Source organism: Phoca vitulina, unplaced genomic scaffold (genome assembly GCF_004348235.1).
Source record: "Phoca vitulina isolate PV1807 unplaced genomic scaffold, GSC_HSeal_1.0 scaffold90, whole genome shotgun sequence".
NCBI classification, from domain to species: Eukaryota; Metazoa; Chordata; class Mammalia; order Carnivora; family Phocidae; genus Phoca; species Phoca vitulina.
The window spans coordinates 2317120-2344949 of NW_022589793.1; the positions used below are offsets into that span (position 1 = coordinate 2317120).

At 49.3% G+C, this 27830-nt stretch overlaps 1 protein-coding gene across 2 annotated transcripts; it reads right to left on the reverse strand.

The window, feature by feature from the left end:
• Window positions 1–4: 4 nt before the first annotated feature.
• On the reverse strand, window positions 5–14974 carry ERN2 (endoplasmic reticulum to nucleus signaling 2). 2 transcript variants are annotated; one of them, XM_032396281.1, is made up of 22 exons: window positions 14879–14974; window positions 13143–13248; window positions 12763–12796; window positions 12443–12515; window positions 11548–11620; window positions 11299–11406; window positions 10954–11055; window positions 9742–10006; window positions 7909–7987; window positions 7674–7821; window positions 7442–7563; window positions 6435–6590; window positions 6004–6169; window positions 3774–3858; window positions 3431–3620; window positions 3251–3350; window positions 2943–3145; window positions 1382–1529; window positions 1164–1291; window positions 464–587; window positions 313–380; window positions 5–227 (listed from the first exon to the last, which is right to left on the reverse strand). In XM_032396281.1, exons 1-22 carry the CDS (start codon window positions 14972–14974, stop codon window positions 21–23), a joined length of 2781 nt encoding a protein of 926 aa, XP_032252172.1. In that variant the 3' UTR covers window positions 5–20. The 2 variants fall into 2 exon arrangements, with proteins under 2 accessions (XP_032252172.1, XP_032252173.1); XM_032396282.1 differs by lacking the exon at window positions 6435–6590.
• Window positions 14975–27830: the final 12856 nt, after the last annotated feature.

A 27830-nucleotide genomic window follows, 5' to 3' on the forward strand; every position in this document is an offset into this window, starting at 1 on the left:
CCACCCCTTGGCTGGTGGCCTCAGCTCCCGGCTGGGCATGGCTCCCTGGCCCTGGAGGCTGGCGGGTAGTAGGGCAGGAAGAGGCTCTCGGAGGCACAGTGCCTCATGGCGCCGTGTGTGTGGACCAGCAGTCGCGGGAAGCGGGCTGTGAAGTACTGGACGAAGCTGTCGGGGACGTGGCCGAGCGCCTGCCGGACTTCCGTCGGGAGCTCCCTGTAGTGGTGTTTCTGGAGGGAGGTAGAGAGAGAGCCCCCGCTCAGCCATGACCGGGCTGCCCCGTGATCCAGGCCCCGTGCAAACCCTAGGGCACACCTTGTTCCTTATAGCACGGAGCAGGTCTCGAACTGACGTCCCCTTATACGTCCGGAACCGTCTCAGATCTGTGGGCAGGAAACTCCTTGGCAAGGCTGCCTCTGCTGGATTCCCCTCCGTCCGGCGGACCCACCCCAAGGCTGGCCTCTACCTGTCTGCAGCGGCACAGAGATGTGCTTGTGCCAGTCGCCCCGGACCACCGCGGAGCCCCCCGCCTCCAGCGCCGTCACCAGGGGCCCTTGCTCAGACTCCTTCTCCAGCCAGTCACTGACGTCCTAGGACCCCACAGAGCTCTTGAGCCTCATGAGCAGTTTCAGAGGCCACAAGGCCCAGAAGTGCCATATGGCTTGGGGGAGCCAAACGGCAAAAGCTTCTTGGTTTAGGACAAGGATTGTTGCCCCTCAAGTACAGCTTCCCGGTGCCATGTCTCCATGTTACCTGCCAGGTCTTCATCAGCCTGTGAGGTAAGTACTGTTGTCCCCATTTTACAGATGAGCAAACAGACTCAGAGGCACCAAGTCCCTTGCTCAAGGTCACACAAGTGGGATGGGCTATCTGGGCACCATTGTAACATGAAGCGACAACTAGGGTTGAATGGCATGGGGCATGTGTCACCCAGGGGTGGGGTGGGGGCGGGGTGGAGGCTGGGGCTGGGAAGTCTGGTAGTGAGCAGAACGTGGAGCGCCAGCCCGGCAACGTCTAGGCGTCTAGGCCAGAGCTTGGTTCAGAGAAGGAGCTGGGCTTTCTGGAACAGAGAGACAAGTCTCTCCCCAGCCACTCTGGCTTCCCCTTATCACTCGGCGCCCAAACTTGGGACTTATTTGGGTCCATCCCCAAGATTTCCCTCTGACCTGGAAGAACTGGAGCTGCTTTGCTCTGCTCCAGAAGAAGGGGTGGGCTAGCACCTGGTGAGCTGAGGGGCGGGCCTGCGGCAGGGGGCTCAGCATGGCTTCCACCAGGTTCCTGGCAACCACCTTGTCTGTAGGGGCGAACGGGAGGGATGGCTTCAGGCCCGCCGAGCCCCATGCCCTGCTTCCTCCCTTCTCTGCCAGGCCCTGTCCCCCCTCACCATGGGCCTCCTCCTCCAGGTGAGTCAGGCTGGGAGTCCCTGCAAGGATGTTTGCCTGGCGATAAAGACTTTCTCCAAACGGGTGACTGCCACCAGAAAGCACATAGTAGAACACACAGCCAGCAGAGAAGATGTCCACTGCGCTTGTCTGGGGGCCAGAGAGACCAACATAAGGAGGCAGTCCCTGCTTCCGGGAAGCCTGCCCGGGTCAATTCTCCTGTGGGCTGATACGGTAGCCAGGGCTTTGGTTCAGACTAGAACTCAAGGATGCTTCCTGAGCGCCATCTCCTCGACCTGAGACCTCCACCCCTCTGCACCACTGAAAGGGGCCCATGGTTTTCATCCAAAATCTTGGCCCTCCTGAGCTGCTAGTGCAGGTGTGCAAGCTGCATTCCTCCAGGCCTAGCAGGTAACAGAGGTGAGTGAGGCCGGCCGGGCTGGAGGGACTGAAGTGGCAGTGAGACCGTATGATCTCCAGGGGACTCTCCTGGGTGGCAGAGCTTTGATTTTCCAAGAGGATCCAGAAATCAAGGTTGCTATGTGAAATTTCCCAAAAGTTAAAATGCTGGCTACTAATTAAAATCTGTCCAATCTCGGGGCGCCTGGGTGGCTCAGTCGTTAAGCATCTGCCTTCGGCTCAGGTCATGATCCCAGGGTCCTGGGATCGAGCCCCACGTCGGGTTCCCTGCTCGGTAGGAAGCCTGCTTCTCCCTCTCCCACTCCCCCCTGCTTGCATTCCTGCTCTCGCTGTCTCTGTCAAAAAAATAAATAAAATCTTTATAAATCAATCAATCAATCAATCAATCAATCAATCTGTCCAATCTCATAACATCAGATCCTTTAGTCCTTGTGCCTCCGGGTGGCCACTTCCTGCTTTCTCTTGATTTAGGCATGGCTTTGCCTAGCGACTGACCTTTCCTATTACTCTCATCTGTGCACATGACTTCATCTTCCACCCACACACTGACAACTCAAATCCATAATCCTGGGGTCTCAGACTCAAGTGTCTCTGGGGGTCAGACCCTGCTCTGGGCTTCAACTATATTCGATCCTCTGGTGCTCCCTAAACCCTCTACATCCGTGATTCTCCCTGGCTACATATTAGAATCACCTGGAGCCCGGCTCCGGGCTAGTCTGGTCAGAATCACTGGATGTGGGGCCTGGGCATCAGGAAGCGTCCAGGCCCAAACTCTCAAGTTTGCCAGTGATTCTGCAGCACAGTGCAGATTGAAAACCCTTTTCTAGGTCAGGATTTTGTAACCCTGGTACTATTGACATTTGGGGCCAGATTATTGTCACGGGGGGCTGTCCTGTGCGTTGTAGGATGTTTAGCAGCATCCCAGGCCTCTACCCACCAGATGCCAGTTGCAAACCCCGATTCCCCTGCTAGCTGTGACGACCAAAAATGTCTCTAGACAGTGCCCAGTGTCCCCTGGGCAGTGTAATAGTCCCAGGTTGAGAGCCACTGCTCTAGGTAAGAAGGGATGAACTATGCCACTTTAAAGATGAAGAAACAGGCTTGGCCACAGCAGGAGAGGCACCGGGCCAGGGAAGGACTCACAGGACTGTCAGAGGGCAGGAGCTGTAGGAGCTCGGGCGCCATCCAGCCTTCCGTGCCGGGGATGCCCGAGCAGAGGCTGAAGCTGCAGCGGCCAGCAGGCAGCTTCTTGCAGAGGCCGAAGTCTGAGAGCACCACCCTGCCTCGGCCGGCAGGGCCATCAGGTCCCGCGATAAGGACGTTGGCTGGCTTCAGGTCCCGGTGCACTGAGAGCAGAGCAGAGCTGAGTGCAGCAATGGGGAATGGGGAAGGTGAGGCTGGGGTGGGGGGGGACAGTGGGGGCCGGAGCGGAGGGCAGGGCCGGATACTACCTATGTGTAAGGAATGCAGGTGCGTCAGGCCACACATCAGCTGCTGCAGCGCCATGGAGGGCTCCAGGCCCCAGCGCTCCAGCTCTGGGTTTTCCACATACTGAAGAGGTGGGGGACAGTGTCACTGTGCAACCTGGGACCCCCACCACCACCCCACTGCCCCTCTGAGCTCTGGCTCACCTCTTGCAAGGAGGCCTGGCAGAGCTCCAGGGCTATATAGTGGAACTGGGGTCCCCGCTCGGTGCAAAAGTAGCGGAGCACATTGGGGTGCCTGTCTGACTCCTGCAGCAGCTGGACCTCCCTCCGGACCAGGCCGAAGCATTCACGGAGCAGCCGCTTCACAGCCACTGCCCGCCCCTCCAACTGGCCCCTGGGGGGGTGTGGTTCAGAGAGGGAAGACGATGGAAAAAGTTCCTTCCTGCACCTGCCTCGGCGAGCCTTTGAAGAATGGCCCCCCGAAGGACAGTGGCCCAAAGTGCCATGAAAGCCACATCTCCAGCCCAGCTTCTGGCTACCTACTCACCGGAAAACGAACGTCCCGCCTGCCCCGCGGCCCAGCACATCCTTGGGGTTGAAGGAAATCTTGCCCACCACGGTAAGCTGCTCAGCTGAGGGGAGGGGGGCGGGCACTGTCTCAGGGAGCCTCTGCTCAGTCCAGATCCGCCACCGCCTCAACCTGTCTCTGGACTCCCACCCTCCATGCCCAGCCTGGGCCTGCCACTTCCTCTTTGTGTGTCCTTGGCAAGTGACTTAAACCCCTATGCCCTCGGTTTTCTCATCTGTAAAGTGGGACCCATGTTGATGATCCCGCACAGCATTACTGTGGATTAAATGAATGTGTGGAAGGAGATAGATAATCCTGCTAGATTATCTTCCTTATGCTTCCTTTTCTGGCATTTTCTGCCCAGATTTCTTTCTTTACTTCCTCTGCCATTCTCCCCACCTCCACCTTTTATAATAAACCCTTTTCATTGATGAACTGGCTTCAAATAAGAAGGTGTGCTTGGCAGTGGACAGCATGGTGAGGGTGAGAGCAGTCCTAGGAAAGACCGCCCCCCTCCCCGGATGGGAGGGAGCAGCAATGGACATTTGGATGCAAACCTGTCCCAGAGTTTGTTCTAGGGTAGCAGGAGCCCCTGGAATGCCTTGGTTTCCTATTAAGAAGGATGGGGTTGGCTCAGGCGGGCAGAGGTCGGTAGACTTGGACAGTTACTGCTCTTCCCTTTGGGTAGCTTGTGAGACATCCCTCACAGTGACCCAGGCATGTCTGGCCAGGCTGTGCCCTGCTCAGCTCCGAGGGACACCATTCATACAGCTAAATGTACATGGCACCCCAAGAGTTGTGCAGTGCAGTGGCCCCGAGAACACTCTACTCAGGAAGGGCTGCCCACTTCAGTCTCTGCAATTAGCTCTAGGAAAAGCAAATGAGAATCCACATCAAGACCAGTGAGAAAAGTACCAAGCTGTCCCTCAGCTTTGCTCTGGATTATTTTAGTAAAAATTCACTCTCATCTGTTGGCAAGATGCAGGCAGTAACCTAGATTTGTGTACCCTGGCCTCTCAGGAGTGGCTGGGCTCAGGGCCTGGAAGCACAGGTGGGAGTGGGCCCATTTCTGGCAGCTCAGAAGGCAGGGATAGAGTTGCTGGGCTCTGATGGACTCTGGTGGTGAGGGGTGAATGAAGGACAATGGCAAGAAGAACCACACGGTGCTTTGATGAGAGCCATCCTGGGAAAAGACGGAGTCTGTCCTGTCTGGGGAAAGATCCAGCTCAAGTCTGAAGACCCCAGGAGATGAGCGTTTCAGGGTGCAGTGGGTGAGTATTATGTGGACCCACCCAGAGCCAGTAAAGTGACAAGCACTGCAACACCTCGGGGCTCAGGCACCTTCTCAGGTGCAGTGGGCACCTTCTAGAAGAGCCAGCCCCTCAGGAAGGGGGGCTGCTTTGTCTCAGCAGAGGCAGGGTGAACACAGAGTGAATGCTGGGGCAGCACTGAAGTATCAGGCCAAGAGTGGGGCGGACTTTGGCCTGAGTTAAGGGGACAGTGGCATGAGGCAGTGGTTTGAGTGGAGACCAGTAGGGGCCAATAACAGCTCATGCAAAGGACTGAGGTCAGTCTTGCCCAGAGCCAAAGGCAGGAGAAGTAGCCTGGACTGACCAATAAAAGCATGAGGAAGTTCCCCTGAGGCCTCCCACAGACACCAGGGAAGCTTGAAAGGGCTAGTTTATAGGATCTAATTGACAAAAGAGAAATGTTTAAAAATAAAAAGTCCTAAAGAGAGAAACAAAAGAACAAAATGACACCTAGGTAATTTACTAGTTCTGTTACCAAATATGATGTTAAACTAACACAAATATTATTAACATCACCTAAGACTGATTTAATAATAATGATGCTGGTAACGTCTCATAATGAGGTGATACAATGAGGTGGGTGTTGTTATTCCCATTTGACAGATGAGAAAAATCGAAGCTTAGAGGAGGAAGGAAACCTGTCAAAGTGAACAGCTAGTGAAGTTAGATCTGTACCCAGTTCTGTCTGCACCCAAGAGTCCTTGAAAGTAATGATAAACAATGATGGCAGACATTTCTAGAGTGCTTAACTCCATAGGATGCTGTAAATCCTCTCTTATTAACTCAGGCTTAAGCACCGTACCATACTATAGTGACTTCTAATAAACCAACTTTGAAGCTAAACCTGCTCACTCTTTTCTCTGTCCCTGACTCTGTCTTTCTTGTTCACTTAAGCTCACCTTCTGGGTCTTCAACTGGCTGGGCTTGCTCTGAGGGGCTTGGAAGGCTCTTCTGGCCCTGGGGGGTGGCCCCTGCTGGTAGGGGCTGAGCATTCTGTGAGATGTGAGGAGGATCTGCAGGTGCCACGAGGGTCTGCTGCTGCTTCTCCACCAGCTGCTTCTGTTGCTGAAATACAGGGCCCAAGAGGGCTCAGCCCTGGCCAGGTCCTGCCCCATGAGGGGCCCAGCAGTGGTGCCTGAGACAGCCTGGCACTGGACCATGAACATACAGAACACAGTAGCAGGGGCTCGGGGAGCTGCTGGGAGAACGGCAGGCAGCAGAATCAGAGCTGGGTGAGGGAGAGAGCTGCTGAGTGGTCTTGGAGAGGAGGGGCAGTGTCCCCCCAAGGAAGACCCTAAGACGGACCTGAGGTCAGGGGCCATAGGCTTACCTGCCTCATTAGGAAGATAATCCACCCTCCCAGGAGGACAGCAGTGAGGCTAGCTACCAACAGGTCTTGGGGTCCCAGCCCTGGATATAAATCCGGGGTTTTCTCTTCTGGATGCAGCTCCAGGTTCCAAGGTTTCTCACGGCTCAGGCTCAGGAGCTGAGAACAAAGGAACTTTCACTCTTAGCACACTGTGGAACCCCTAACCCTTCTCCATCACCCAGTACAAGGCTGCTGGGCTTAGCTAAAGGGGCAGTGAATGATTAGTCCACATGGTGGGAAACACGGTGCTCTCCGTGGTGCTGAAATATCATGGTGTCCCAGGAGTGTGGTCTTCCAAACCTAGCTGATGACCAGCATCTCTTGAGGGGGGAAGGGGGGAGGCGGTGACATCACTAAAAAATACAGATACTCTTGGGAAATCAGCAAAAAATTCAGATATCCATCTCCAGTTCAGTGGGGCCTGAGTGGGCTCCCAGGTGACTCTGATGAGCAACCAGATTTGAGAATTACTGCTTTGCGTCAGGGCTGGGTTTTTTTTGTTTTGTTTTGTTTTGTTTGTTTTTTAAAGATTTAGTTATTTATTTGAAAGAGAAAGAGAGTGGAGGAGGTGGGTAGAGGCAGGGGGAGAGGGAGCAAGTCATGGCTGTTCTAACCTTGAACCACTAGTGATTCTTGCCCAACCCTCTCCCAGGAGAGCTTGCTTTTATAGTTTTTCTGTTTACATTTTCTAACCTGATAAATATTTTGTAATTTTTACACTGAAGAAGAATTAAAACTGTGATCCTATTTCACAATTTAGATAACAAATATCCTTTGACACATCTAATATGTTTCTGGCAGTAACAACATATATGTATGTTTTTCTTCCAGGAAATTGTGTGATATCAATTGACCCACCCCCAGATGTTATTCCTAGAAGCCTGAGGGAAAGGTCCAACAGCTGCCCTCCCAACCTGCCAAGTCTCCTCCCCCCCACCCCCAATCCCCTTTGCCCTTCTAGCACTGACCTCCAGGAAGAGGGCTGGGGCCTGTGTGTTCTCTGAGAGTCTGTTCTCAGCAGTCCCACTCTGTGGGGTGGGATGCACCCTCAGCATGGTGGTGTGCAGGACTGGGGGTGGCTCATGGTGTCCTAAGGGGCAGAGCAAAAGTCAGCTGGCTGAAGGTGACCTCAGCCTTCACCTCAGAAGCGGGGCTCATGGGCCCTTCATCTATTCCAAATTTGAGCTAGAAGAATCTCACCGATGAGCAGCCACTGGCTAGGAAGGGCTACGCTGCCTGAGGGGTATCTGACAGCAGTGCTAGGTGAGCCCTCTCGCTCTCCTGAGACTTGGAGTGTCACTTCTTCTGTGGTGGGGCCATCCATGGGGGCCAGGGTCAGTCCACGAGGCTATGGCAGAAGATAGAGAGTCATGAGTGAGGGAGCTCCTCTCCTGCCCCATCCCCTCTTTCCAGCCCCTCAGAGACCCCTTCTCACCACTAGGGCCACCCCTGTGTGAATCAGTGCTTTAGAAACATAGAATCCAGTTTCATCCTTTCCCACATACAGTGTCATCCTAGTGAGGGAGAAGAAAAAGGGGAGAAGGGTAAGTGATGGTGGTGGGTAGTTTCAGTTACCACTGTACCTGTGTCTTTGTATTGTCCCCTCCCACATTGACTCTGGGCTTAGCCATGTGACTTGCTTTGGAGAATGAGATAATAACAAATGTGACATAAGCAGAGGCTTGAGAAGTGCTCGGCTAGCCTTCTGGGGCATGAGAGACCTCATTTGACACCTCCTAGGCCAAATAGTCCACCAACTATGATAGAGCTGAAAGAGGTCATCCTAAACTATCCAGACTCAGCCAAGCCACCAGATTGCCCAGATCAGAAAACCACCCAGCTGACCCACAGAATCTTGAAAAATAACAAATGTTCATTGTTTTTAAGCTCTAAGTTTTGGGAGTGCTTTGTTATGCAGCAAAAGCTAACGGATACAAACAAATTCTAGAGTCATGATTTCTAAATCTGTGTCTAGCCCAAACCTCTTTCAAGAGCTCAGTTTTCTAAATCTGAACTTGTCACTTCATTCCTTAACTCCTCCTCCTCATCCCCTTCCTCCTCTAGTGCTCCCTACCTCTGCAAACGACAGCACCCATGTGCTTCTAGAAACCTGAGCACTTGCTCACAAACCTTGATTCCTTGCCCACAATCACCAAACTCCCCGATCACCAAATTCTTACTGTTTTTCCCTCTTCATATCTCTTACTTTCCACTTATTTCCATTTCTAACATTTCCACCCTAGTCCAAAGGGTCTTCATCTCATGCCTGAACTAATGCAGTATTCTGTGCGTGGGCACTTCCTCGCTATACCACTCTATGATATTCTCCACACTGCAGCCAGGGTTGTTCTTTCTAAAATGAAAAGATAATCAAATCACTTCTTTGCTTAAAACCCTCCAATGACTTTTCCTTAGCCTTAGGAGAAAATGTCCAAACCATTTCGATGATCCTACAAGATTCCTGCTTAACACTCTCAGACCTTATTCCCTGTTCAAATCTGTGCTCCAGCCTTATTTAATTTCTGTTCCCTGGCTGCCATGTTCTCTCTCTCTTGCTTCCTATTCATCCTTCAGGTTTCAATTTAGATGTCCTTTCCTCCAGGAAGCTTCCCACAACTGCCTCCTGCCCCCAGTCTCAATTTAGGTACCCTGCCTATACATTCCCATCAAAAATATATACTTCCCTTTTATCATTCTCTATCATACCCTATTATAATTGCCCTCTTACACTCTTGTCTCCCCCACTAGACTCCAAGATCTCTGTAGGTAGGAACACGGGCTGTATTATTGTACTTCCAGAGCCTGACAGGCGGCTGGTACACAGTAAGTGCTCAATTAATATTTGTGTAATGAATTGAATGAATGGATAATCCCTGATTTTCCCATTCTGTCTCTTTGTTCCCTAAGATGGGGACTCCAGAGCATTCAGTACTGTTAAGGAAGGGTAAGAGTTCATCTTTAACAGTCAATAAGGCACAGCACCTGCCAAGCAGAACAAGCACCATCCACCCGTACGCTGGAGTGGAGACCCAGAGGTCCCCTGTATGCCATATTTTACCCTAGAGTTGCCGAACAGCAGGGCTATCCAAAAGGTCCTGGGGGCACTGCAGGGGGCAGGAGGTGCTAGGCACTGGGCATTTGCCAATCAGTTTGGCAAATAACCAGTTTGAAATATTTTGGCCCCTTGTTCAGCTGTATTGGTGTGTCATGCTTGAACATCACATCCACCCAGACTGCTCCTCCCCAGTCCCCAGGGATGGGCACCTACAGAAGCTGAGTGTCCGAGGCAGAGAAGTCGGTAGCTGTGTCCTGGGGACCTGAGGCAGGCAGTCGGATGTGGCCCCAGCGGAGGGCGAGGAAATGCAGGGTGTCCCGAGCCAGCGTGAGATGGGGTAGCTGGCGCAGGCTGTCCTGGTGCCAAGTGTAGACCCCCATCACTGGCATGCCCAAGTCCTGTGTCCACAGCACCGCCCCGCTTCCTGGGTCCACGGTGAGCAGCAGGCCCATCCCGCAGGATGCCAGGTGGCTCATGTCTGTGAGAAAGATGGATGGGGAGGTGTGGGCAAGGAGCTCTGACCTGAGGCATCTCAGAGCATCTTGGGGGGTGGGGGAAGCTGCTCGGAGGGTAGGTCATCAGGGGGGCCACTCAGGTGTGTGGGGGTCAGGTGAGATCCCCTGGAAGGTTAGGAGAACATGGGAAGCTCAGACAGAGTGCACCAGGTTACTTTGATCTGTCAGGGGATCAATCAGGGTCAACCCGGGAGCTGTGTAGGATGTGGGGGTCAGTCAGGGTCATCCAGAGGTGACTTAGGTGTGTGACTCAGTCCAGGTCACTTGAGAGAGGTCACTTAGGATGTGGGGTAGTTAGCCGTGGTCTGATTGATGTCACCCAGGAGAGGTCAATCAGGGTGGCCTGGAGGCATGTGGGTCACTTGGGAGTCATGTAGAGTGTGAAGAGGGTGAGTCAAGGGTCCTGGGGGTGTCAACTGTGATGTGTCAGGGTTACTTGCATGGGTTCTCACGCAAAATGATGAAGTCAGGGTACGAGGGGTGGCTTAGGGGCCCCTGTAAGGTCATTCAGGCAGTTGGGTGGGACGGTCATAATACCAAGGGGGTGGTCAGAATTACCTGGGGGAGGTTAATCTTGGGGGAGGTCACTTAGGGTCATCTCTCAGGGGTCGTTCAACTTTGGGGGTCAGTTGGGACCTGTGAGGACCCATCAGAGTGTTCGAGGGTTGCTTGGGGTCACTCAGGACAAGGGTTACCCGGCTCAGCTCCTTTGGAATATGGAGGAGTGAGGATGTTAAAGACGGCTTGGGGTAAAGGAGGGTCTGGCTGAGGGTTGAGGGGGTTCACTTAGGGTCGTCCACCAAGGGTGTGTCATTCAGAATGTGGTGAGGCTTGGTCATGGATGCCACTCAGGATTCCCTGAGTTGGAGACCTTGCTCGAAGGCTGGAGCCAGGGAAAGGCGGCACTCACATTTCCCAGGCAAGCCTTCCATGGGGGGCGCTGAGTAGCGGCGGTAGGTGGTGTTCCAGCGCAGGGCCGGGGCCTTGGGGTCATGCATGGTGACCGTGTACTCTGCAAATGGCCAGAAGCAGGGTTACCAGGAATGCCCGTGTCATATTCCTCCCACCCCCACGCCAGGGAGTGTCATTGGTACCCCCGTCCTGAAGGCCACAATCTGTGTCACAGTCTGTCTGGGTCACTGCTATCTCCTCAGCTCCTTGCCTAGTGCTCAGGGCAATGTTTGCAGACCGACAGATTGACTGGCCTGGATGCAAGTTGGAAACAATTGCAGGGAGCCACTGGGGCCTGACTCACGCGTTCGGCCGATGTAGAGGCGGGGGGTAGAGGGACCCTCTGTGGTCAGTGTCATCTGCGTCTTTCCTGACTCAGGGTCCACCACAAACCAGGCATCCTGCTTCCGGCCTGTGGAGGTGGGAAGTGGGCCAGCCCTCGAGATGGCCTGGGACAGGGTGTGCTCCCTGCTGTCCTGTGCCCAGCTGGCCCCACCATGACGAGGTCCCTGTCCCTGCTGGACTTGGACCCGCAGGCTGGAGAGATGCTCACCTGTGTAGAAGACGCCATCAGAGCTGCGACACGGGGAGGCGTGAACCAGCTCGGGGATGGTGAAGGGCAGCCTCTGAGAAGGAACATTTCCAGGAAGGAGGAAGAGCAGAAAAACACATACAACCTGCTCACTAGGTGCAATTAGTATCATTTTCATTTCCCAGAGAGGGTCAGTAACTTGGCTGTTGTCACACAGCTTGCTTCCGATGGCACAAAGTTCTAACAAACATTCCACCTCATTCCCTGTGACAAATCCAGAGTGTTGTTCAATACCCCCCTTGGAGTCCCGCTGTGGAAGACAAACACCTTCTCTCCCCCCCGTGCATGCCCCTTTGCGTACTGGCCTTGCCCTGTCTCTGGTGCCCTTGTTGCTACCACGTGGACAAGCCCAGGCTCTCCTGATGAGGATGAAGGACGGCTGGCCCGGTTGTCCCTCTCAGAAGCCCTCCAACCACCAACCAACTTTCAGAAAGACAGCCGTCCAGCTGACCAGCAGCTGAACACAGACTCCGGAGCAAGCTCAGCCAAGACCACCCAGCTGAGTCCAGCCTAAATTGACATTCCACAAAATGGTGAGTTAAATCAACTGCTGGTGTTTTTAAGCCATTGAGTTTCAGGGTGACTATTTGGCAAAAGCTAACTGATGGAGGTTTCCCCCTTGAAGCCCCCAGCGTTCTGAAGAAGCCCTGTGATGCCCTCAGGGGCCTGTCTGCTCTGCAGATGGCTCAAACCACCACCCCACCACCTCCTTTCAACAGGTGCCTCAGGACAGCCTTCCCATAATGCGCTCCGAGCCCCCTGCAGGACCCTCAGACGCCAACCGTGCAGCCCCCTCCATGCTCCAGCTAACAGAAGCCTGGGCCCTCTCCCACCCCAAACACTGTAAGAAACACACCATTAATCCCTGTTGTTTCTGGGTCCCCAAGATGTACAGGCTGCCGTCAGCTGGGTCTGAGAGAAAGGCTGTCCTGTGGGGCAGAGGGGAACAGGGGGAGAGTTAGGCTCACGCCCCCGGGGTTCATGGAGGCCCCGGTTCCCTCCGTCTGCCCGGCTAGTAGGAGCCCACCCTTGCGGGAGGCACCACACAGCTCCAGAGCCAATCTCTCCCCTTCCTTCCAACACGCCCCCACCCCCACCCCACCCAAATCCCTCCAGACAACCCTGGCTTCCCATCTCCCAGACGCCCCCTCCTTCAAAGACCGCAGGTTCACTTACTCAGTGACATACATTGGCCCTTGGATGATGGGATCTGTGGGCACAGGGACATGGAGCGTGAGTAACCTCCTCCCGACTCCCCGCTGATAAGCCTAGCTCATCGTCATTGTGTGCGTAGTTGTGCCGGACACCGAGCCAAACATTCATCGTGCATGTAATTTAATCCTCCCAAGAACTCCGTGAAGTAGGGTCATCACCCTTGGCCCCATTTTACGGGTAAGGACATGGAGGCTCAGAGAGGTGCAGTGGCTTTCCCAAGGCCACCCAACTGGGAAGTGGTGCATCTACCTGCAGACACCGGCTCATTGGATTCTAGATTCCAGGCTCTTATCCTCTACGTCACATGTCCAAGGAAGAACGAGGGATCGCCCCTTGCTCACCATCCTTCAGCGTCCACTTCAAGTCCCCCGTCTGCTTGCTCAGTGCGTGGAGACTTCCATCCAGGGTGGACACTAGCAGGAGGCTCTCTGGGCTGAGGGCCTGGACCTGAAGTGGGAAACAAAGTCACCTCCTCCGAGGAGCCTGGGCCCATCCCTTGTCCTCACTCATGCAGGGCTAGATGTGACTCCCCTTCTCGCAGAAGGGGACAGACAAAGAAGGAAGCATGATTGGAGAAGTGGCTGGCTCCGCCTGTTGATCTCCTTGACCCTAGACAGGGGTGACAGTGGGAGCTGGAGGACTCCCTAAAGTCCCTCCTTTTCCCCTCCCCTCAATTCTTTCTGATTTTCTAGAGAAGACTGAGGGCTTTACAAGAGGACTTCACAGCTTCCTTATGAGATTGGTTCTCTTGTCCCCAGCATTGTCCAAATGAGGGAGAGAGACTAAGGCTCACACAGGGTAGGTAATTAGCCTAAAACCACGCAGAATGGGACCCTGAACCACCATGTCTCTGATTCCAGCGCCTGGTCCCATACTCACTTGCCAAGCTGTCTGACTCTCTTGGAGTGACCCCTTCTGCCTCCCCAGCCCAGCCCAGCTGATTTTGGTGCCAGGCTCCAGGGGTCCTCTGGACTAAGGCTCGGGGGCGGCCAAGGGAGGGAGGGCTGGAGCTGCCCTTGCATCGGGCCCCTGCTGGGCTAACTCACCTGCTCTAGCCCCTCCTTGGGCAAACAGGGTGAGGCTGAGCACCCAGCAGGAACCCTGACATCCGGGTGGCCCAGCCACACCCCTGCAAAAACCACATCCTGCTCCAGGACCCTCAGGTTTGGAGCTGAGCCAATGGTTTTGGTGGCGAGTCAGGAAACTGCCTCCTAGCCCCTCTCTTTTCGCAGCCTGTTTTGTGGGCTGAGAAGAAGCTGCAGACGGGTTGCCCACAGTTGAGGTGGCTTGACCATCATCATGTCTACACATTTGTTTTTAATTAGCTACCCATTTTAAAAATTGGAAATATTTCCATTTTTAAAAATCGAGATTTACAATTTTTCTCATTTCTATTTTTCCTCATTTTTCTGGAAACACCTGCTCTGGCCACCCTGGGCTCACATTCCTACTTGGCAACCATGGGTGGGCCCAGAGCTGGATGCAGGGCAGGTGAATGGCATGGACTGCCAACCTTCCATGATCCCATTAGCTGTTCTGGCTCCAGGCTGAACGAGTTGATTCTAGTCTGGGCGCCTTTGCCTTCTCCCTGCATTTCTGTAAAACTGGACTCTTAGCTCCTGGCAGGGCTGGACCCGATCCCCACACCTGCTACTTATTTATCCCAGAGATTTTGAACCCAGGGTCCAGGCGTGGGTAGGGAGACTGGCAGTGAACCACCTGAATTTTCTCGACAGAGGACACTTAAGTGGACCCTATGTCCCCGCCGGGGATCCCAGGACTTTTAGGAGCCCTCCCCAGTCCAGACCCTTCTCTCCACCTGCGCCCCCACGCTGCAGGAGGGGGCGCCGTTCTGTGCCCTTCCACGCTGGCACATGTCTCCAGCTAGGTGTTCGTGGGGGCAACTGGCAACCCCCTAAAGCTAGGAGGCTTTTCCTGGCCAGGGTCTAACTTGGGGCCCTCTGGACCCGGAAGAGAGCAAGATGCCCCCTGTGGCCGCGCCCCCTCCCCTACCCTCCCCCCGCCCGCCCGCCCGTGGCCCAGACCTTGGAGGTCCCGCAGCCGCCCCACGTCTCACCTGTGGCCCTGGCGTCCTGAGCAGCGCTGCGAGCTGGAGCAGGAACCCGAGGCGGAGCGGGAGCCACGGGCCGCACCCCCGGGCTGCGCTTGCCATGGCTGGTCCCTCAGCGCCTCCCGGGGACAACAAAGCCCCAGCCTGGCTGGGAAGAGACTCCGCCCCGGGCTAGGCCACTTGGGCACGCAGAAGCCGGGGCGCAACCTCAGCCAATGTCCTGCTCCTTCCCTCCCTTCCCATCACACCCACACCCGCACCCCCCCAGTCACCCTGCTGCAGAGAGCACGGGGAGGTTAGCAGCCGAGGCCATGCGTGCAGACGTTCCCGCGCGCCAAGCACTCTCCCAAGCGCTCTGCATCCATCCCCATTAGCTCCTTCAATGGTCCCAGCACTACTGAGGGAAAAACGGAGGCTGGGCGCTGGAATTCAAGTTCAGACGTCTGCCCTCAAGGCTTGTGCTCCTTGTTACCCTGCTAGGGGCCTCCTCCACTGAGGGACGGTGGAATACAGATGAACTGATTGACTCATTCATTCAATAAATATTTACCTACTATGCAGCCTGGGAGGCAGGCGAGATAAGGTGCCTGTCTTTGCAGAGCTTACAGGCTCCCATGCCTTAGACACGGGCGGTGCAGCATCCAGCACTCCTTGCTGCGGTGGTTGCAGTCCTGGCTGCAGGCAGACCCTGCCCGCTCGGTTCAGGGAGGGCCTGCAGGGGTCCCAGTAATTGTCACATTTGGGCTCATTCATTTCTCTTTCTTCCTGGTGTAAAAATCACTGCTGATCCGAGGATCATGCAGCTTGGCTCCGCCACGCTCTCTGCCTCCACCTCTCTGTCACCCCTGGCCTTCCTGGGCATGGCCCCACAGTCACTGAAGAGTTTGCTAGCTGGCCCAGAGCCTCCATCTCCACCCCAGATACGCCACCATCATTGATGTCTTCTGTGTCACCTGCCGCTGCACACTGCCCTGGGCCCATGCTGCAACCAGCTCTTGATTACTTACGCTCGCCCAAGTAACCCCAGCTAAATCTTGCCTGGCTGGCACCCCCATCCCTCTGCTGCTCCAAGGATGGGCTGCTGAGAGCTCACAGGTGCCTCTGTGCTTTCTCCACAGAATTGCCCTTGGCTGACTGAAGCATCCTGTGCCCCCTCCCTGTGACTGACTGACATGGGAGAACAGAAGACTGGCCCCTTTGCCTCAGGCTGGAACCAACTCTGAGGTACAATTTGGGCTAAGGAGGTCCCTGTCCTCCGCTCACTCCCCTTCTCTTGGAGAGTTCTTCCCATCACTTGAGCCAGAACCCCTGCCTCAGGCTCTGTTTTTAAGAACCTACCTAAAAAAAAAAAAAAAAAAAAAAAAAAAGAAGAACCTACCTGATCTGAGGCACCCTGTCATCACGTTTTCATCAAATGTAGCCTTAGAATACCCAACAGCCTCATGGCGAGAAGCCTCACAAAGTCTTTGGTTTACTTGGGTACTCCTTCACGCTTGGATGTTCCAATACTCCCAATTGGCAAGGCGGTCCTAACTTCCTAACAAAAGTGATCGCTGGTCACTCTAGAAACCAGCCCAAGCTACTAGGGGTGTGAATGAACCCTCCTTTATGCTTTATATTTTGTACACTGTACATTTGCTTTGGAATGTACATTGCGTTTTTTCATTATGCTTGGATTCATAGTCATGTCTCATGCAAATCCATTTGATTTGCATAGACAACCTACAAATGAACTCGAATAAATCATTTCGTGTGTGTGATGATATGAATAATACACATTGTAGAGACTTTGTAAAATTCAGGAAAATATAAATAGGAAGAAAAAAAAAATTCATTCATGGCTCTATGTCCTGGAAACGGAGTACCTCTGTTAACATTCTTAGTTCCTCCCGTGTTGTTTTTTCCCTACGCCTATGTGTTTTAGGGGACTACTATGTTCAAATATTAATGATGTTTTTCCCCCTTCAGAGCTTCTTTTTCCCCTGATAGCCCTTCTCTTCAGGCGAGGCTGCTCTAAATTTATTGCCTCCAAGAAGGGAGGAGGAAGGAGAAAGAAAACAAAGCTTCTTTTAGTTTTTTGTTTTTGAACACCTCAGGGCGGGACCCTAGACCTGAGAGAATAAATAATGAGAGTGGAAAAGTGGAAAAGTCGCTCCCCAGGCTCGGAGAGGAAGGAAAATAAGGAGGAGCGGGGAGTGGGAAGATGCTAGAACCTCCTCACCCAAAGACGGGACCCCACCTCGCTGTGTGGGATCAAGAGCAGAGGGGATTTGTGTCTGGCTTCAGGGCACAGCCTGGAGAAACAGTGAGCCCCAGAGACACCATATGCTGTGTCTGGGCAGAGAGGGGTGTTGGGGAGGCTCCCACTGTCTAGTGTGATGTGGAGGTGGGGAAATGTTTTCCAGATGCCTGAGGAGGAGTGGGAGAGAGGGGGTGGGGAGAGAGAGAGACTCTTTAAAAAGAAAGAGGAACGGGGTGCTTGGGCATCTGCCTTCTGCTCAGGTCGTGATCCTAGGGTCCCTGCTCAGCAGGGAGTCTGCTTCTCCCTCTGCCTCTGCCCCTCTCCCTGCTTGTGTTCTCTCTCTCTCTCTCTAATGAATAAATAAAAAATCTTAAAAAAAAAAAAAAGAAAGAGGAACAATGCAGCAGAGACTAGTAAGGACAAGAGACAAGACCCAGTGGCAGAGACAAGACCCCATGGCATCTCAAGAGATGCCCAGCTGGGATGGATGATGATGATGACAAGGACTCAGTGCCCTCTTGCCTCCTGGCATTATGTAAACTCCATGGAACTTAAACCCACCCTGGAGAAAAGCCAGGAGAAACCAGATGGGGCTGAATTTCTTCCACCTGGCGCAAAGGGAGCTTAAAATAAAAAGTTAAATAGAGTTATATAGAGGGGTGCCTAGGTGGCTCAGTCGTTAAGCGTCTGCCTTCAGCTCAGGTCATGATCTCGGGGTCCTGGGATCGAGCCCCACATCGGGCTCCCTGCTCGGCGGGAAGCCTGCTTCTCCCTCTCCCATTCCCCCTGCTTGTGTTTCCTCTCTCGCTGTGCCTCTCTCTGTCAAATAAATAAATAAAATCTTTAAAAAATAATAAAAAATAAAAAAAATAGAGTTATATAGAAATAAAGTTACATTTCTTTTTTTTTTTTTTAAAGATTGTATTTATTTTGACAGAGAGAGAGAGAAAGACAGCGAGAGAGGGAACACAAGCAGGGGGAGTGGGAGAGGGAGAAGCAGGCTTCCCGCTGAGCAGGGAGCCTGATGTAGGGCTCGATCCCAGGACCCTGGGATCATGACCTGAGCCGAAGGCAGACGCTTAACGACTAAGCCACCCAAGTGCCCCTAAAGTTACATTTCTTCTCCATTCCTCAATTTGTGCTCTTAAGTGCTCTGCTCCTAGACAAATATACATAAACCAATAGCCTTCCTCCATTTTAGCAAAAGAGTGGAGAAAGCAGAAACAGTAATGGGAAAAATATTCTGAGCATGATAGCAATAAAAAGAAAATGCTTAGGAATTAATTTAACTAGAAAGGCACAGGACCTCTATGAGGAAAACTATAAAGTTTTATGAAGGATATAAAACAAAATGTGAACAAATGGAAAGATGGGACCCTGTGTGGGAAGATTTAACGTAATTAAAATGTCAATTTTCTCCAAATTAGTTCTAAGTATAATGAAATTCGATTAACCCAGGGTTTTTAAAACTTGGCTAACATAAAGATCATATGCAAGAATAAATGTCTGAGGATAGTCGAGAAAAGTGTGAAAATGAAGAATAATGGGAAGGGTGCTTATGTTACCAGATATCAGAATACACCATAAAACTATAATATCAGTATCATTTCCATATGGGAATTGACAAATAGATAAATATATCGGTTGGACCAAATAGAGAATCCATAAATATATATCAGTATATGTAAGAATTTAATAAATGACAAACATGATACTTTAATTCAATGGGAAATTTATTTATTTTTTTAAGATTTTATTTATTTATTTGACAGAGAGAGAGAGAAAGCGCACAAGCAGGAAGAGAGGCAGAGGGAGAGGGAGAAGCAGGCTCCTTGCCAAGCAGGGAACCCGACATGGTGCTCGATCCCAGGACCCCATGCTTGATCCCAGGACCCCGAGATCATGACCTGATCTGAAGGCAGATGCTTAACGGACTGAGCCACCCAGGTGCCCCTCAATGGGAAATTTAATAAGTGCCTTGGCATTATTATCCATCAGGAAGAAAGTAAATCTTTCTGTCTCTCTTTCTTCCTCTCTCTTTTTCTGCCTCTTGTATTTGCATTTTTAAAAACCCAAGTATAGGGGCGCCTGGGTGGCTCAGTTGGTTAAGCGGCTGCCTTCGGCTCAGGTCATGATCCTGGAGTCCCGGGATCGAGTCCCGCATCGGGCTCCCTGCTCAGCGGGGAGTCTGCTTCTCCCTCTGACCCTCCTCCCTCTCATGCTCTCTGTCTCTCATTCTCTCTCAAATAAATAAAAAAAAAAAAAAAAAAAAAAAATTTAAAAAATAAAAAAATAAAAACTCAAGTATAGTTGACACAATGTTACAATAGTCTTAGGTGTGTCATCCAGTGATTCAACAACTCTGTACGTCCTGCTGTGCTCACTGCAAAGGGAGCTGCCATCTGTTACCTTTCTCTCTTTCTTTAAATTGATTTGATTTTTCAGAGCCGATTTAGATTCATAGCAAAACTGAGTGGAAAGTCCAGAGATTTCCTATATATCCTCTGCCCCCACACATTCATAAGCTACCCCTATTATCAACGTCCCCCACTAGAGAGGTACTTTTGTGACAATCAATGAACCTACACTGACATCACAAGGTCCACAGTTTATATTGGGGGTCCCTCTTGGGTTGTACATTTTATGAGTTTGGACTAATGTATAATGGTATGTATCCACCATTAGAATATAGTACAAAGTATCCTAAAAATCCTCTGTGTTCTGCCTATTCTTCCCTCCCTCCTCTTTTTTTTTTTAAAAAGATTTTATTTATTTATGAGAGAGAGAGAGAGAGCAGGGGGAAGAGCAGAGGGAGAGAGACAAGCAGACTCCACACTGAGCCTGGAGCCTGATGTGGGGTTTGATCTCAGGACCCTGAGATCATGACCTGAGCTGAAACCAAGAATCAGATGCTTAACCAACTGGGCCACCCAGGTGCCCCCCACTCTCTCCTCTTTAATCCTTGGCAACCACTGATCTTTTCACTATCTCCATAGTTGTGCCTTTTCCAGAATGTCATATAGTTGGAATCATAGAGTGTGCAGCCTATTCAGGTGGCCCTCTTTATTTTATTTTTTTTTAAAGATTTATTTATTTATTTATTTGACAGAGAGAGAGACACAGCGAGAGAGTGAATACAAGCAGGGGGAGTGGGAGAGGGAGAAGAAGGCTTCCCACCAAGCAGGGAGCCCGATGCAGGGCTCAATCCCAGGACCCTGGGATCATGACCTGAGCCAAAGGCAGACGCTTAACGACTGAGCCACCCAGGTGCCCTATTTTATTTTATTTTATTTTTTTAAGATTTATTTATTTATTTATTTATTTGAGAGAGAAATAGAATAAGCACAAGTGGGGTGAGGGGCAGAGGGAGAAGCAGGCTCTCCACTGAGCAGGGAGCCCGATGTGGGGCTCAATCCCGAGGACTCTGGGATCATGACCTGAGCCGAAGGCAGATGCCCAACCGACTGAGCCACCCAGGTGCCCCTATTTTATTTTATTTTAAAAAAAGATTTCATTTATTTATTTTGACAGAGAGAGAGAACACAAGCAGGGGGAGTGGCAGGCAGAGGGAGAAGCAGGCTCCCCACTGAGCAAGGAGCCCGATGTGGGGCTCAATACCAAGACCCTGGGATCATGACCTGAGCCAAAGGCAGATGCTTACCCAACACCCCCCAGATGGGCTTCTTTAGTAATATGCAAATAAGGTTCCACCATGTCTTTTCATGGCTTGATAGCTCACTTCTTTTTAGCACTGAACAGTATTCATTTATCTGGATGCAACACAGCTTATTTATCCATTTCCCTACTGAAGGACATTTTGATTACTTCCCAATCTCAGGAGTTATGAATAAAGGGGCCATAAGCACCCGTGTGCAGGCTTTCAAGTGGATCTTGTCAATTTCTTATTAATAGACATCAAACTTACAGAAAAGTGCACAAATCATAGGTCACACAGGGAACACATCTATTTGACCTGTACACAGATCACAAAATAGAACATGACCAGCAGCCCAGAAAGATCACCTGGGACCCATTCTAAGAGTAACCTCTATCCTGACATGTAACACCATAAATAAGTTATGCTGATTTTTGATATTTATACAAATGGTATCATACCATATGTTCTCTTCTATGTCTGGCTCTTTTTTCAATATTATTTTTGTGAGATTGTCCATGTCACCAAATGTGCTGGTAGTTCACTCTCCTTCCTGTATTATATTACATTATATGAATTACCAGAATTACCAGTAATTCATTGTCTTGGTAATTGACCTTGATGAACATTTGATGTTTTTCCTACCAGTTTTTGGCTATTATGGAGTGCTATGAATATTCTTGCACATGTCTCTCAGTGACCATACCTATGCATTTCTGTTGGCTATCTCCTTAGGCACAGACTTGCTAGGGTCATATGATGTGTGTATGTCCAGCTCCAGTAGATTTTGCTGAGCAATTTTCCAAAGTGGTTGTACCAGCTTACATTTGGTGCTGGTGAGTGGCGGGTGGTTTCTTATGCAATAAAGAAAATATAGAACTATAAAAGAAAAAAAAAAAACCCTGGATATATTTGAAATATATTCAAAAATAAAAAAACTTTAGGGGCACCTGAGTGGCTCAGTCGGTTAAGTGTCTGCCTTCAGCTCGGGTCATGGTCCCAGGGTCCTGGGATCAAGCCCCGCATCAGGCTCCCTGCTCAGTGGTAAGCCTGCTTCTCCCTCTCCCACTCCCCCTGCTTGTGTTCCCTCTCTTACTGTCTCTCTCTCTCTCTGTCAAATAAATAAATAAAATCTTTAAAAAAAAATACTGGCAAGACAGAACACAAACAAGGATTAACATCTATACTACAAACTGCTTCTATAAATTGGCAAGAAAAAGACAAACAACCAAAAAATATGCAAAGGCTATGAATAAGAACTTACATAAGATCAACTCCAAACATGTGATGATGTGCTCAAAATCACGAGCAGTCAGAGACACGTAAAAACAAGATTTTTAAAAAGTAACAAGTATATCACCTTATGCCCATAAATTTGCAAAAAATTAAAATGAAGTCTAAGTAATGGCAGAAGGTTGATAATTGCTGAAGCTGAGTTGTGAGTATCTGGGGGCTCATGATACTATTTTATTTGCTTTCAAGATGTTTGAAAATGTCTATAATCAAAAGAAGTAAAAAAAGTCTAAACAAAGAAAAAATAAAAAGGCTAAGCCTCTGCTGCCAGGGATCTGGGGACAAGCATACTCTCATATGGGGCAGCTGGAAATGGAAATTGTTACAGACTTTTGTGAATGCAATCTGGAAATAATTTATTTAGAATAAAAACCGCATAAACCCCTTGACCTGGAAAACTCATGCTTGGGTATCTTTCCCATAACAATAAAAGATTTTATATTAAAAAACACATTAAAAATATTTTTTTAAAGGTTTCTAATGGTGGAGGTATAAGGGTGCTTACCACAGCATTGTTCTTTGTGCAAACAAGGAGAAACAAAGCAAGTACTCTTCAACTGAGAAACAGCTGACCTACTTACAGAACATTTGCTCTTCAGAGTATTACATGGCCACTAAAAATAATAGAGTAGATTCAGTAGATTCGTTAATTCCTATCATGAACCTATTTTTGTAAAACTATGCATATGTAAATATGTGTAAATTATTTAATTTAATTAAATCAATTTATTTGACAGAGAGTAAGAGTGATAGAGTGAGTACAAGCAGGGGAAAGGGCAGAGGGAGAAGGAGAAGCAGACTTCCCTCTGAGCAGGGAGCCCCATGTGGCGCTCGATCCCAGGACCCCGAGACCATGACCTGAGCTGAAGGCAGATGCTTAACTGAGTGGGCCCCCAGGTGCCCTTATGTGTAAATTATTTTATACAAACATGGATAAAAATATAGAATGCAATGTACTGGTTTGCAGACAAAGGTTCTATGATACGCCAACAGGGATATATTATACTAACAAAGAGGTAAAAGTGGCAAAAAAATTAAAAGCTGCTCCAAAAAAATTGTCTATTCTCTTTATGAAAAAGTCAATGTACATATGAGGGGTGTGTGTGCATTGGTGTGCATGTAAGTCCTTGCCCAAACAAAGCACCTGTTTATATATTATACAGAGCCGTGTTGATCTCCCTGTTTCATACCCTGTCAGTTCTGTCTGTAAGAATTCAGCTCAATAGGATGCCTTCACAAACAAAATAGAAGTCCTCTTTTCATCCTCTGAGTATAACAATAATCACCGTTAAAAATATATATGACTTCTTGCTTCCCGTATATAATCTTACTTAATCCATTAACCAACTTGCAAGGAGAGTTTTATTGTTCCTATTCTATAGATGAGCAAACTAAGTCTCAGAGAAGTTAAGCAATTTGCCCAAGTTTTCAAAGCTAGTAAGTGAAGAGGCAGCGATTTCAAAGCTAGTTCTGTTTGACCCCCGAGTCCCAGAACTTAACCTCTGTGTTACGCCTTCTTTCCTCTATTCTTCCCGCGACGTGTTCTTCAGGGGGTTCACCTTGTCTAGATAAACGAGGCACTGGGGCAGCCGGGCCTGTTATGAGCCGGGCAGAAGCAGTCCTCATTGCTCATTGCCCAGCTAGCTCAACGGCAGACCACACTGGGGTTTGAGGTCAAATAGCTAGCTGGGATTCCTCTGCCCAAACGTGGTCCCCAGATCTCCCCCGGGAAACTCGTGGCCCCCGATCTCCTCCGGAGACTCACCCACGCTCAGACCGAGTACTCAGTTATTTCTCTATCTCCTCCCACCTTGGGTCGTGAGTAACACACAGCCTCCTTACAGCGGAGGGACTGGGTTTGGGAGGAGCCTTCTGTCTTTGCTTCACGAGAGGCCTCTAGCGGTGGGACTTCAAACTGCAGGTTTATGATTTCACTTGTGTCACCTGCGAAAGCAGGTACACTAGTCCGTGTTGTTGAAGTCAGCGTATTGGTTACCCACCAACCGGGCAGAGGAGAGGAGGCTAGTGACAGCGAGGAGGCTCGCGGTCTGCTTGAGGGGATCTGATGTGCGTGCTGATTGTATGGCACGTCTTCGTGTACGTTTCATTGGTGTGCCTGAGTCGGTTCGTGAGAGCCGACTGTTATATTTTCCATAATTTTGTGAGCTGTCAGTTAATCACAACCATCGTCAAAAATAAAATTATATAAACCTACAATTAAATATATTATGTTTAAAACGAATGTAATTAATACTCAAAACGCATCACTTCCTAATTATTTTACTGTCCTCTCTGCTCTTGAAATGATTCACATCCATGCTATCTGCGTGGTGGAAAAACTATAGAATGATCGCATTGCATTCTGGCTGCATGCTGGGCGGCATTACATTCGCAGCTTGAAACCAGCGGTAGTGGGAGAATTTACACCACAGAAGTCAGCAGATGCTGCAAAGCCGGGCTTGATTTATTGTTTTGTTGACTGCCTAGATTTAAGAAAGTGCAGAAAATGTTAATGATGCGGGTGAAATTTAAAAGTGCTTTATAGGGTGCCTGGGGGCTCAGTAGGTTAAGCATCTGACTCTTGATCTCAACTCAGGTCTTGATCTCAGGTCGTAAGTTCAAGCCCGCTGGGCATGGAGCCTACTTTAAAAAATAAATAAATAAAAGTGCTTTGTGTCTGGGAATGCCATGAAAGAAATCAGGGAAATATTCTTCTGGTCTTGGAAACCTCTTATCTGGTTTAGCAAAGACTTTGTTCAAGTCATTGAAGAACAGGGCAGTTCGAAAATACGTCTTTGCGGTGTTACTTTTCACTTCCTTGTTGTTAATACAAATAAAAATATCAACCAATGTGCACTTCAGAACTACATTTGGAGAGCCGGTTGTTGAAAATTTACCAGTATAATCGCGTGGCTGATTATACTTCTGTAAAACGTTAAAAACAAGCAGAGAAGCAGACCTATGGATCTGTGCTCTTCCAGTCAAAGTGTGATGGGTCTCATACATAGCTGTTTTGTTTGGTTTCTTCGTAAAATACAAGCACATTGTAAAAGAAAACTTAATTTCCCCCCAAATCAAAACCTAGGTGGAAGCAATGGGCTCACACATCTTGGAAGTACTTGGAAACAGCAGTGAAGAGGCACCTGTCAAGTCCTCACCTGAGCATGAGCTTCTCTCAGAGCTCACTGGGAAGTCGTTCTTGGACTATGGACAGGACAGTTCTTAGAGTTAACTTTTCGTGTCCGCTGGTTGAGGAGAGGTTTAGCTTTAAGTCTTTGAGTTACTGTGAGAAAGGATGAAGGGGAATGCTAGCCAGGAGGGGAGTCCAAGACCCCTTGGCATCCACATCCTCCCAGTGAAAAGGTTTTGAGGTTGCAGCTTTGGCTTCATCATTTTGCTTTTGTTTTTTCTCATTCATGGCTCTGAATTGCTCCTCGGCTCTCCCTTGAGGCTGTGTGGTGGTGAAAAGATCTGGAGTTGCTTCCTGCTGTGCATGTGTGCATGTGTGTAAATGCATGTGAGTATGCACATGGGTGTGTGTGCACATCTGTGTGTGTGTGGTAGATGTATACCTGTGTGCGTGTGCATGTGTGTAATATGTGTGTGAATGCATATGTGTATGCATGTGAGTGTGCGTGTGTGTGTGCGCGTGTGGTTTAGAAGAGTTTGTTTCTAGGTAGATCTCTGATACAAGTCCTTTGCCCCTGGAGTCATTCTTCATCATTAAAATCCTGAGCGCGAGTGTAAAGGTGGCTACAAACCTACTTACAGCAGGGGGCAGTAGAGTGCAGCGGTCAAATGTGTGGGGCTTGCCCCTGGCTTCAACCAGTCGTTCCCATGCACTCGAGATTACCCACCTCTCTCAGCCAGAAGGTTCTCAAACATACACCCTCAAGTATATGTAAAATTATTGATAAATTACATACATAATTCCTGTTCTAAATTATAGGTATATATGTTATAAAATATAACAAAATTGAAATTAAAAATAGAGGAAATGGTGACATTAAATTTACAAAACGCTTTCTTAAAAAAAAAGCTTTATTGAGGTGTGATCAACCATGAGCTGCACATATTAAAAGTGCACAATTTAATATGTTTTGACCTATGTATACGACCATAAAACCATCAGGCAATCAAGACAGCAAACATAGCCTTCATACACAAAAGCTTCCTGGTGTCCCTTTGTAATTGCTTCTCCCCTCACTTCCTGCCCCCCCTCCCAGCAACCACCGATCTGCTTTCTGTCACTGTAGATTAGTTTGCTGTTTGTGGAGTTTTATATAAATGGCATCAGACAGGATGTACTTTTGGGGGGGCGAGGAGAGTCTGGCTTCTTTCACTCAGCATAATTATTTTGATACATAGATAGTCATGGATGAAAAGCATTAGGGATGAAATACACATTTATTTATTTATTCATTTGTTTGTTTTTTTACAGAGCGGGAGAGAGGAGGAGGAGGGCCAGAGACAGAGAGGGGGAGAGATGATCTTAAGCAGGCTCCACACCCAGCTGGGAGCCCAATGTGGGGCTTGGTTTCACAATCCTGAGACCACGACCTGAGCCAAAATCAAGAGTCAGATGCTCAACCAGCTGAGCCACCCAGGTGCCCCGAAATACACTTTTAAAATCAGATTTTGTTTATTTAATGGTATAAAATACTTTTTGGGGTGCCTGGGTGGCTCAGTCGTTAAGCGTCTGCCTTGGGCTCAGGTCATGATCCCAGGGTCCTGGGATTGAGCTCCACATCAGGCTCCCTGCTTGGCGGGAAGCCTGCTTCTCCCTCTCCCACATCCCCTGCTTGTGTTCCCTCTCTCGCTGTGTCTCTCTGTCAAGTAAATAAAATCTTAAAAAAAAAAAATACTTTTTGCTCTCAGATTGCAAAGATTTGACCTTAGGTTCTGAATGCTAGATTTATTTCCTTCTACATTGAACTAAACAGTTTTTGTAACTCGATTTTTGAATAGGGAATGCATTCACATCATTGAAAACCTAATCGGATGAGAAGTATAAAGTGGAAAGTCCCCCTTCACCTACTGTGACCCATCTACCTAAGTTGCACTGTGCCCTCCCATCTTTATTGGTTTCTTAGGTATCGTCAAGGTTTATTTTTGCAACTATGAATACATATGTACATATATATTTTTATTCTCCCAACTTATTATGGAAAAAATAGTACATTCATTCACAATGATACACACTGTATCGTACTTTGCTTTTTCCATTTGATATATCTTGGAGATCTCTACATATCGGTTTGTAGGAAGTGTTTTGTTTTTGTTTTTGTTTTTGTTTTTTTACAGCTCCATTGTGTTTCACATTTCAGGACTTTGTTTAACCTGATGGACACTTGGGTGGTTTCCACTTTTTTTTGCTGGAAAAAAAAGCTGCTGCATCAAATAACCTTGCGTCCATGCCACTTTACAGGTGTACCAGTGTATTTGTAAAGTGAATTCTTAGAAGTTGAATTGGGGATCGGGGTATACACATTTATAATTGTGATAGTGCCCATGTGACCTCTACAGGGGTATGCCACTTAACACATCCTCTTGCAATGGATGAATATACCTATAGCTCTATAGTCTCAATAGTGTTTAACCAACTTTTGGAATTTTTCCAATCTCAAAAATGAAAAATGGTATCTGAGTATAGTTTTAAGTTGCATTTGTCTTCATAAGACTACAGTTAGATTGGATGCCTAGCTGTTTTGTTTTTTTTTTTAAAGATTTTATTTATCTACTTGAGAGAGATAGTGAGAGAGAGCACG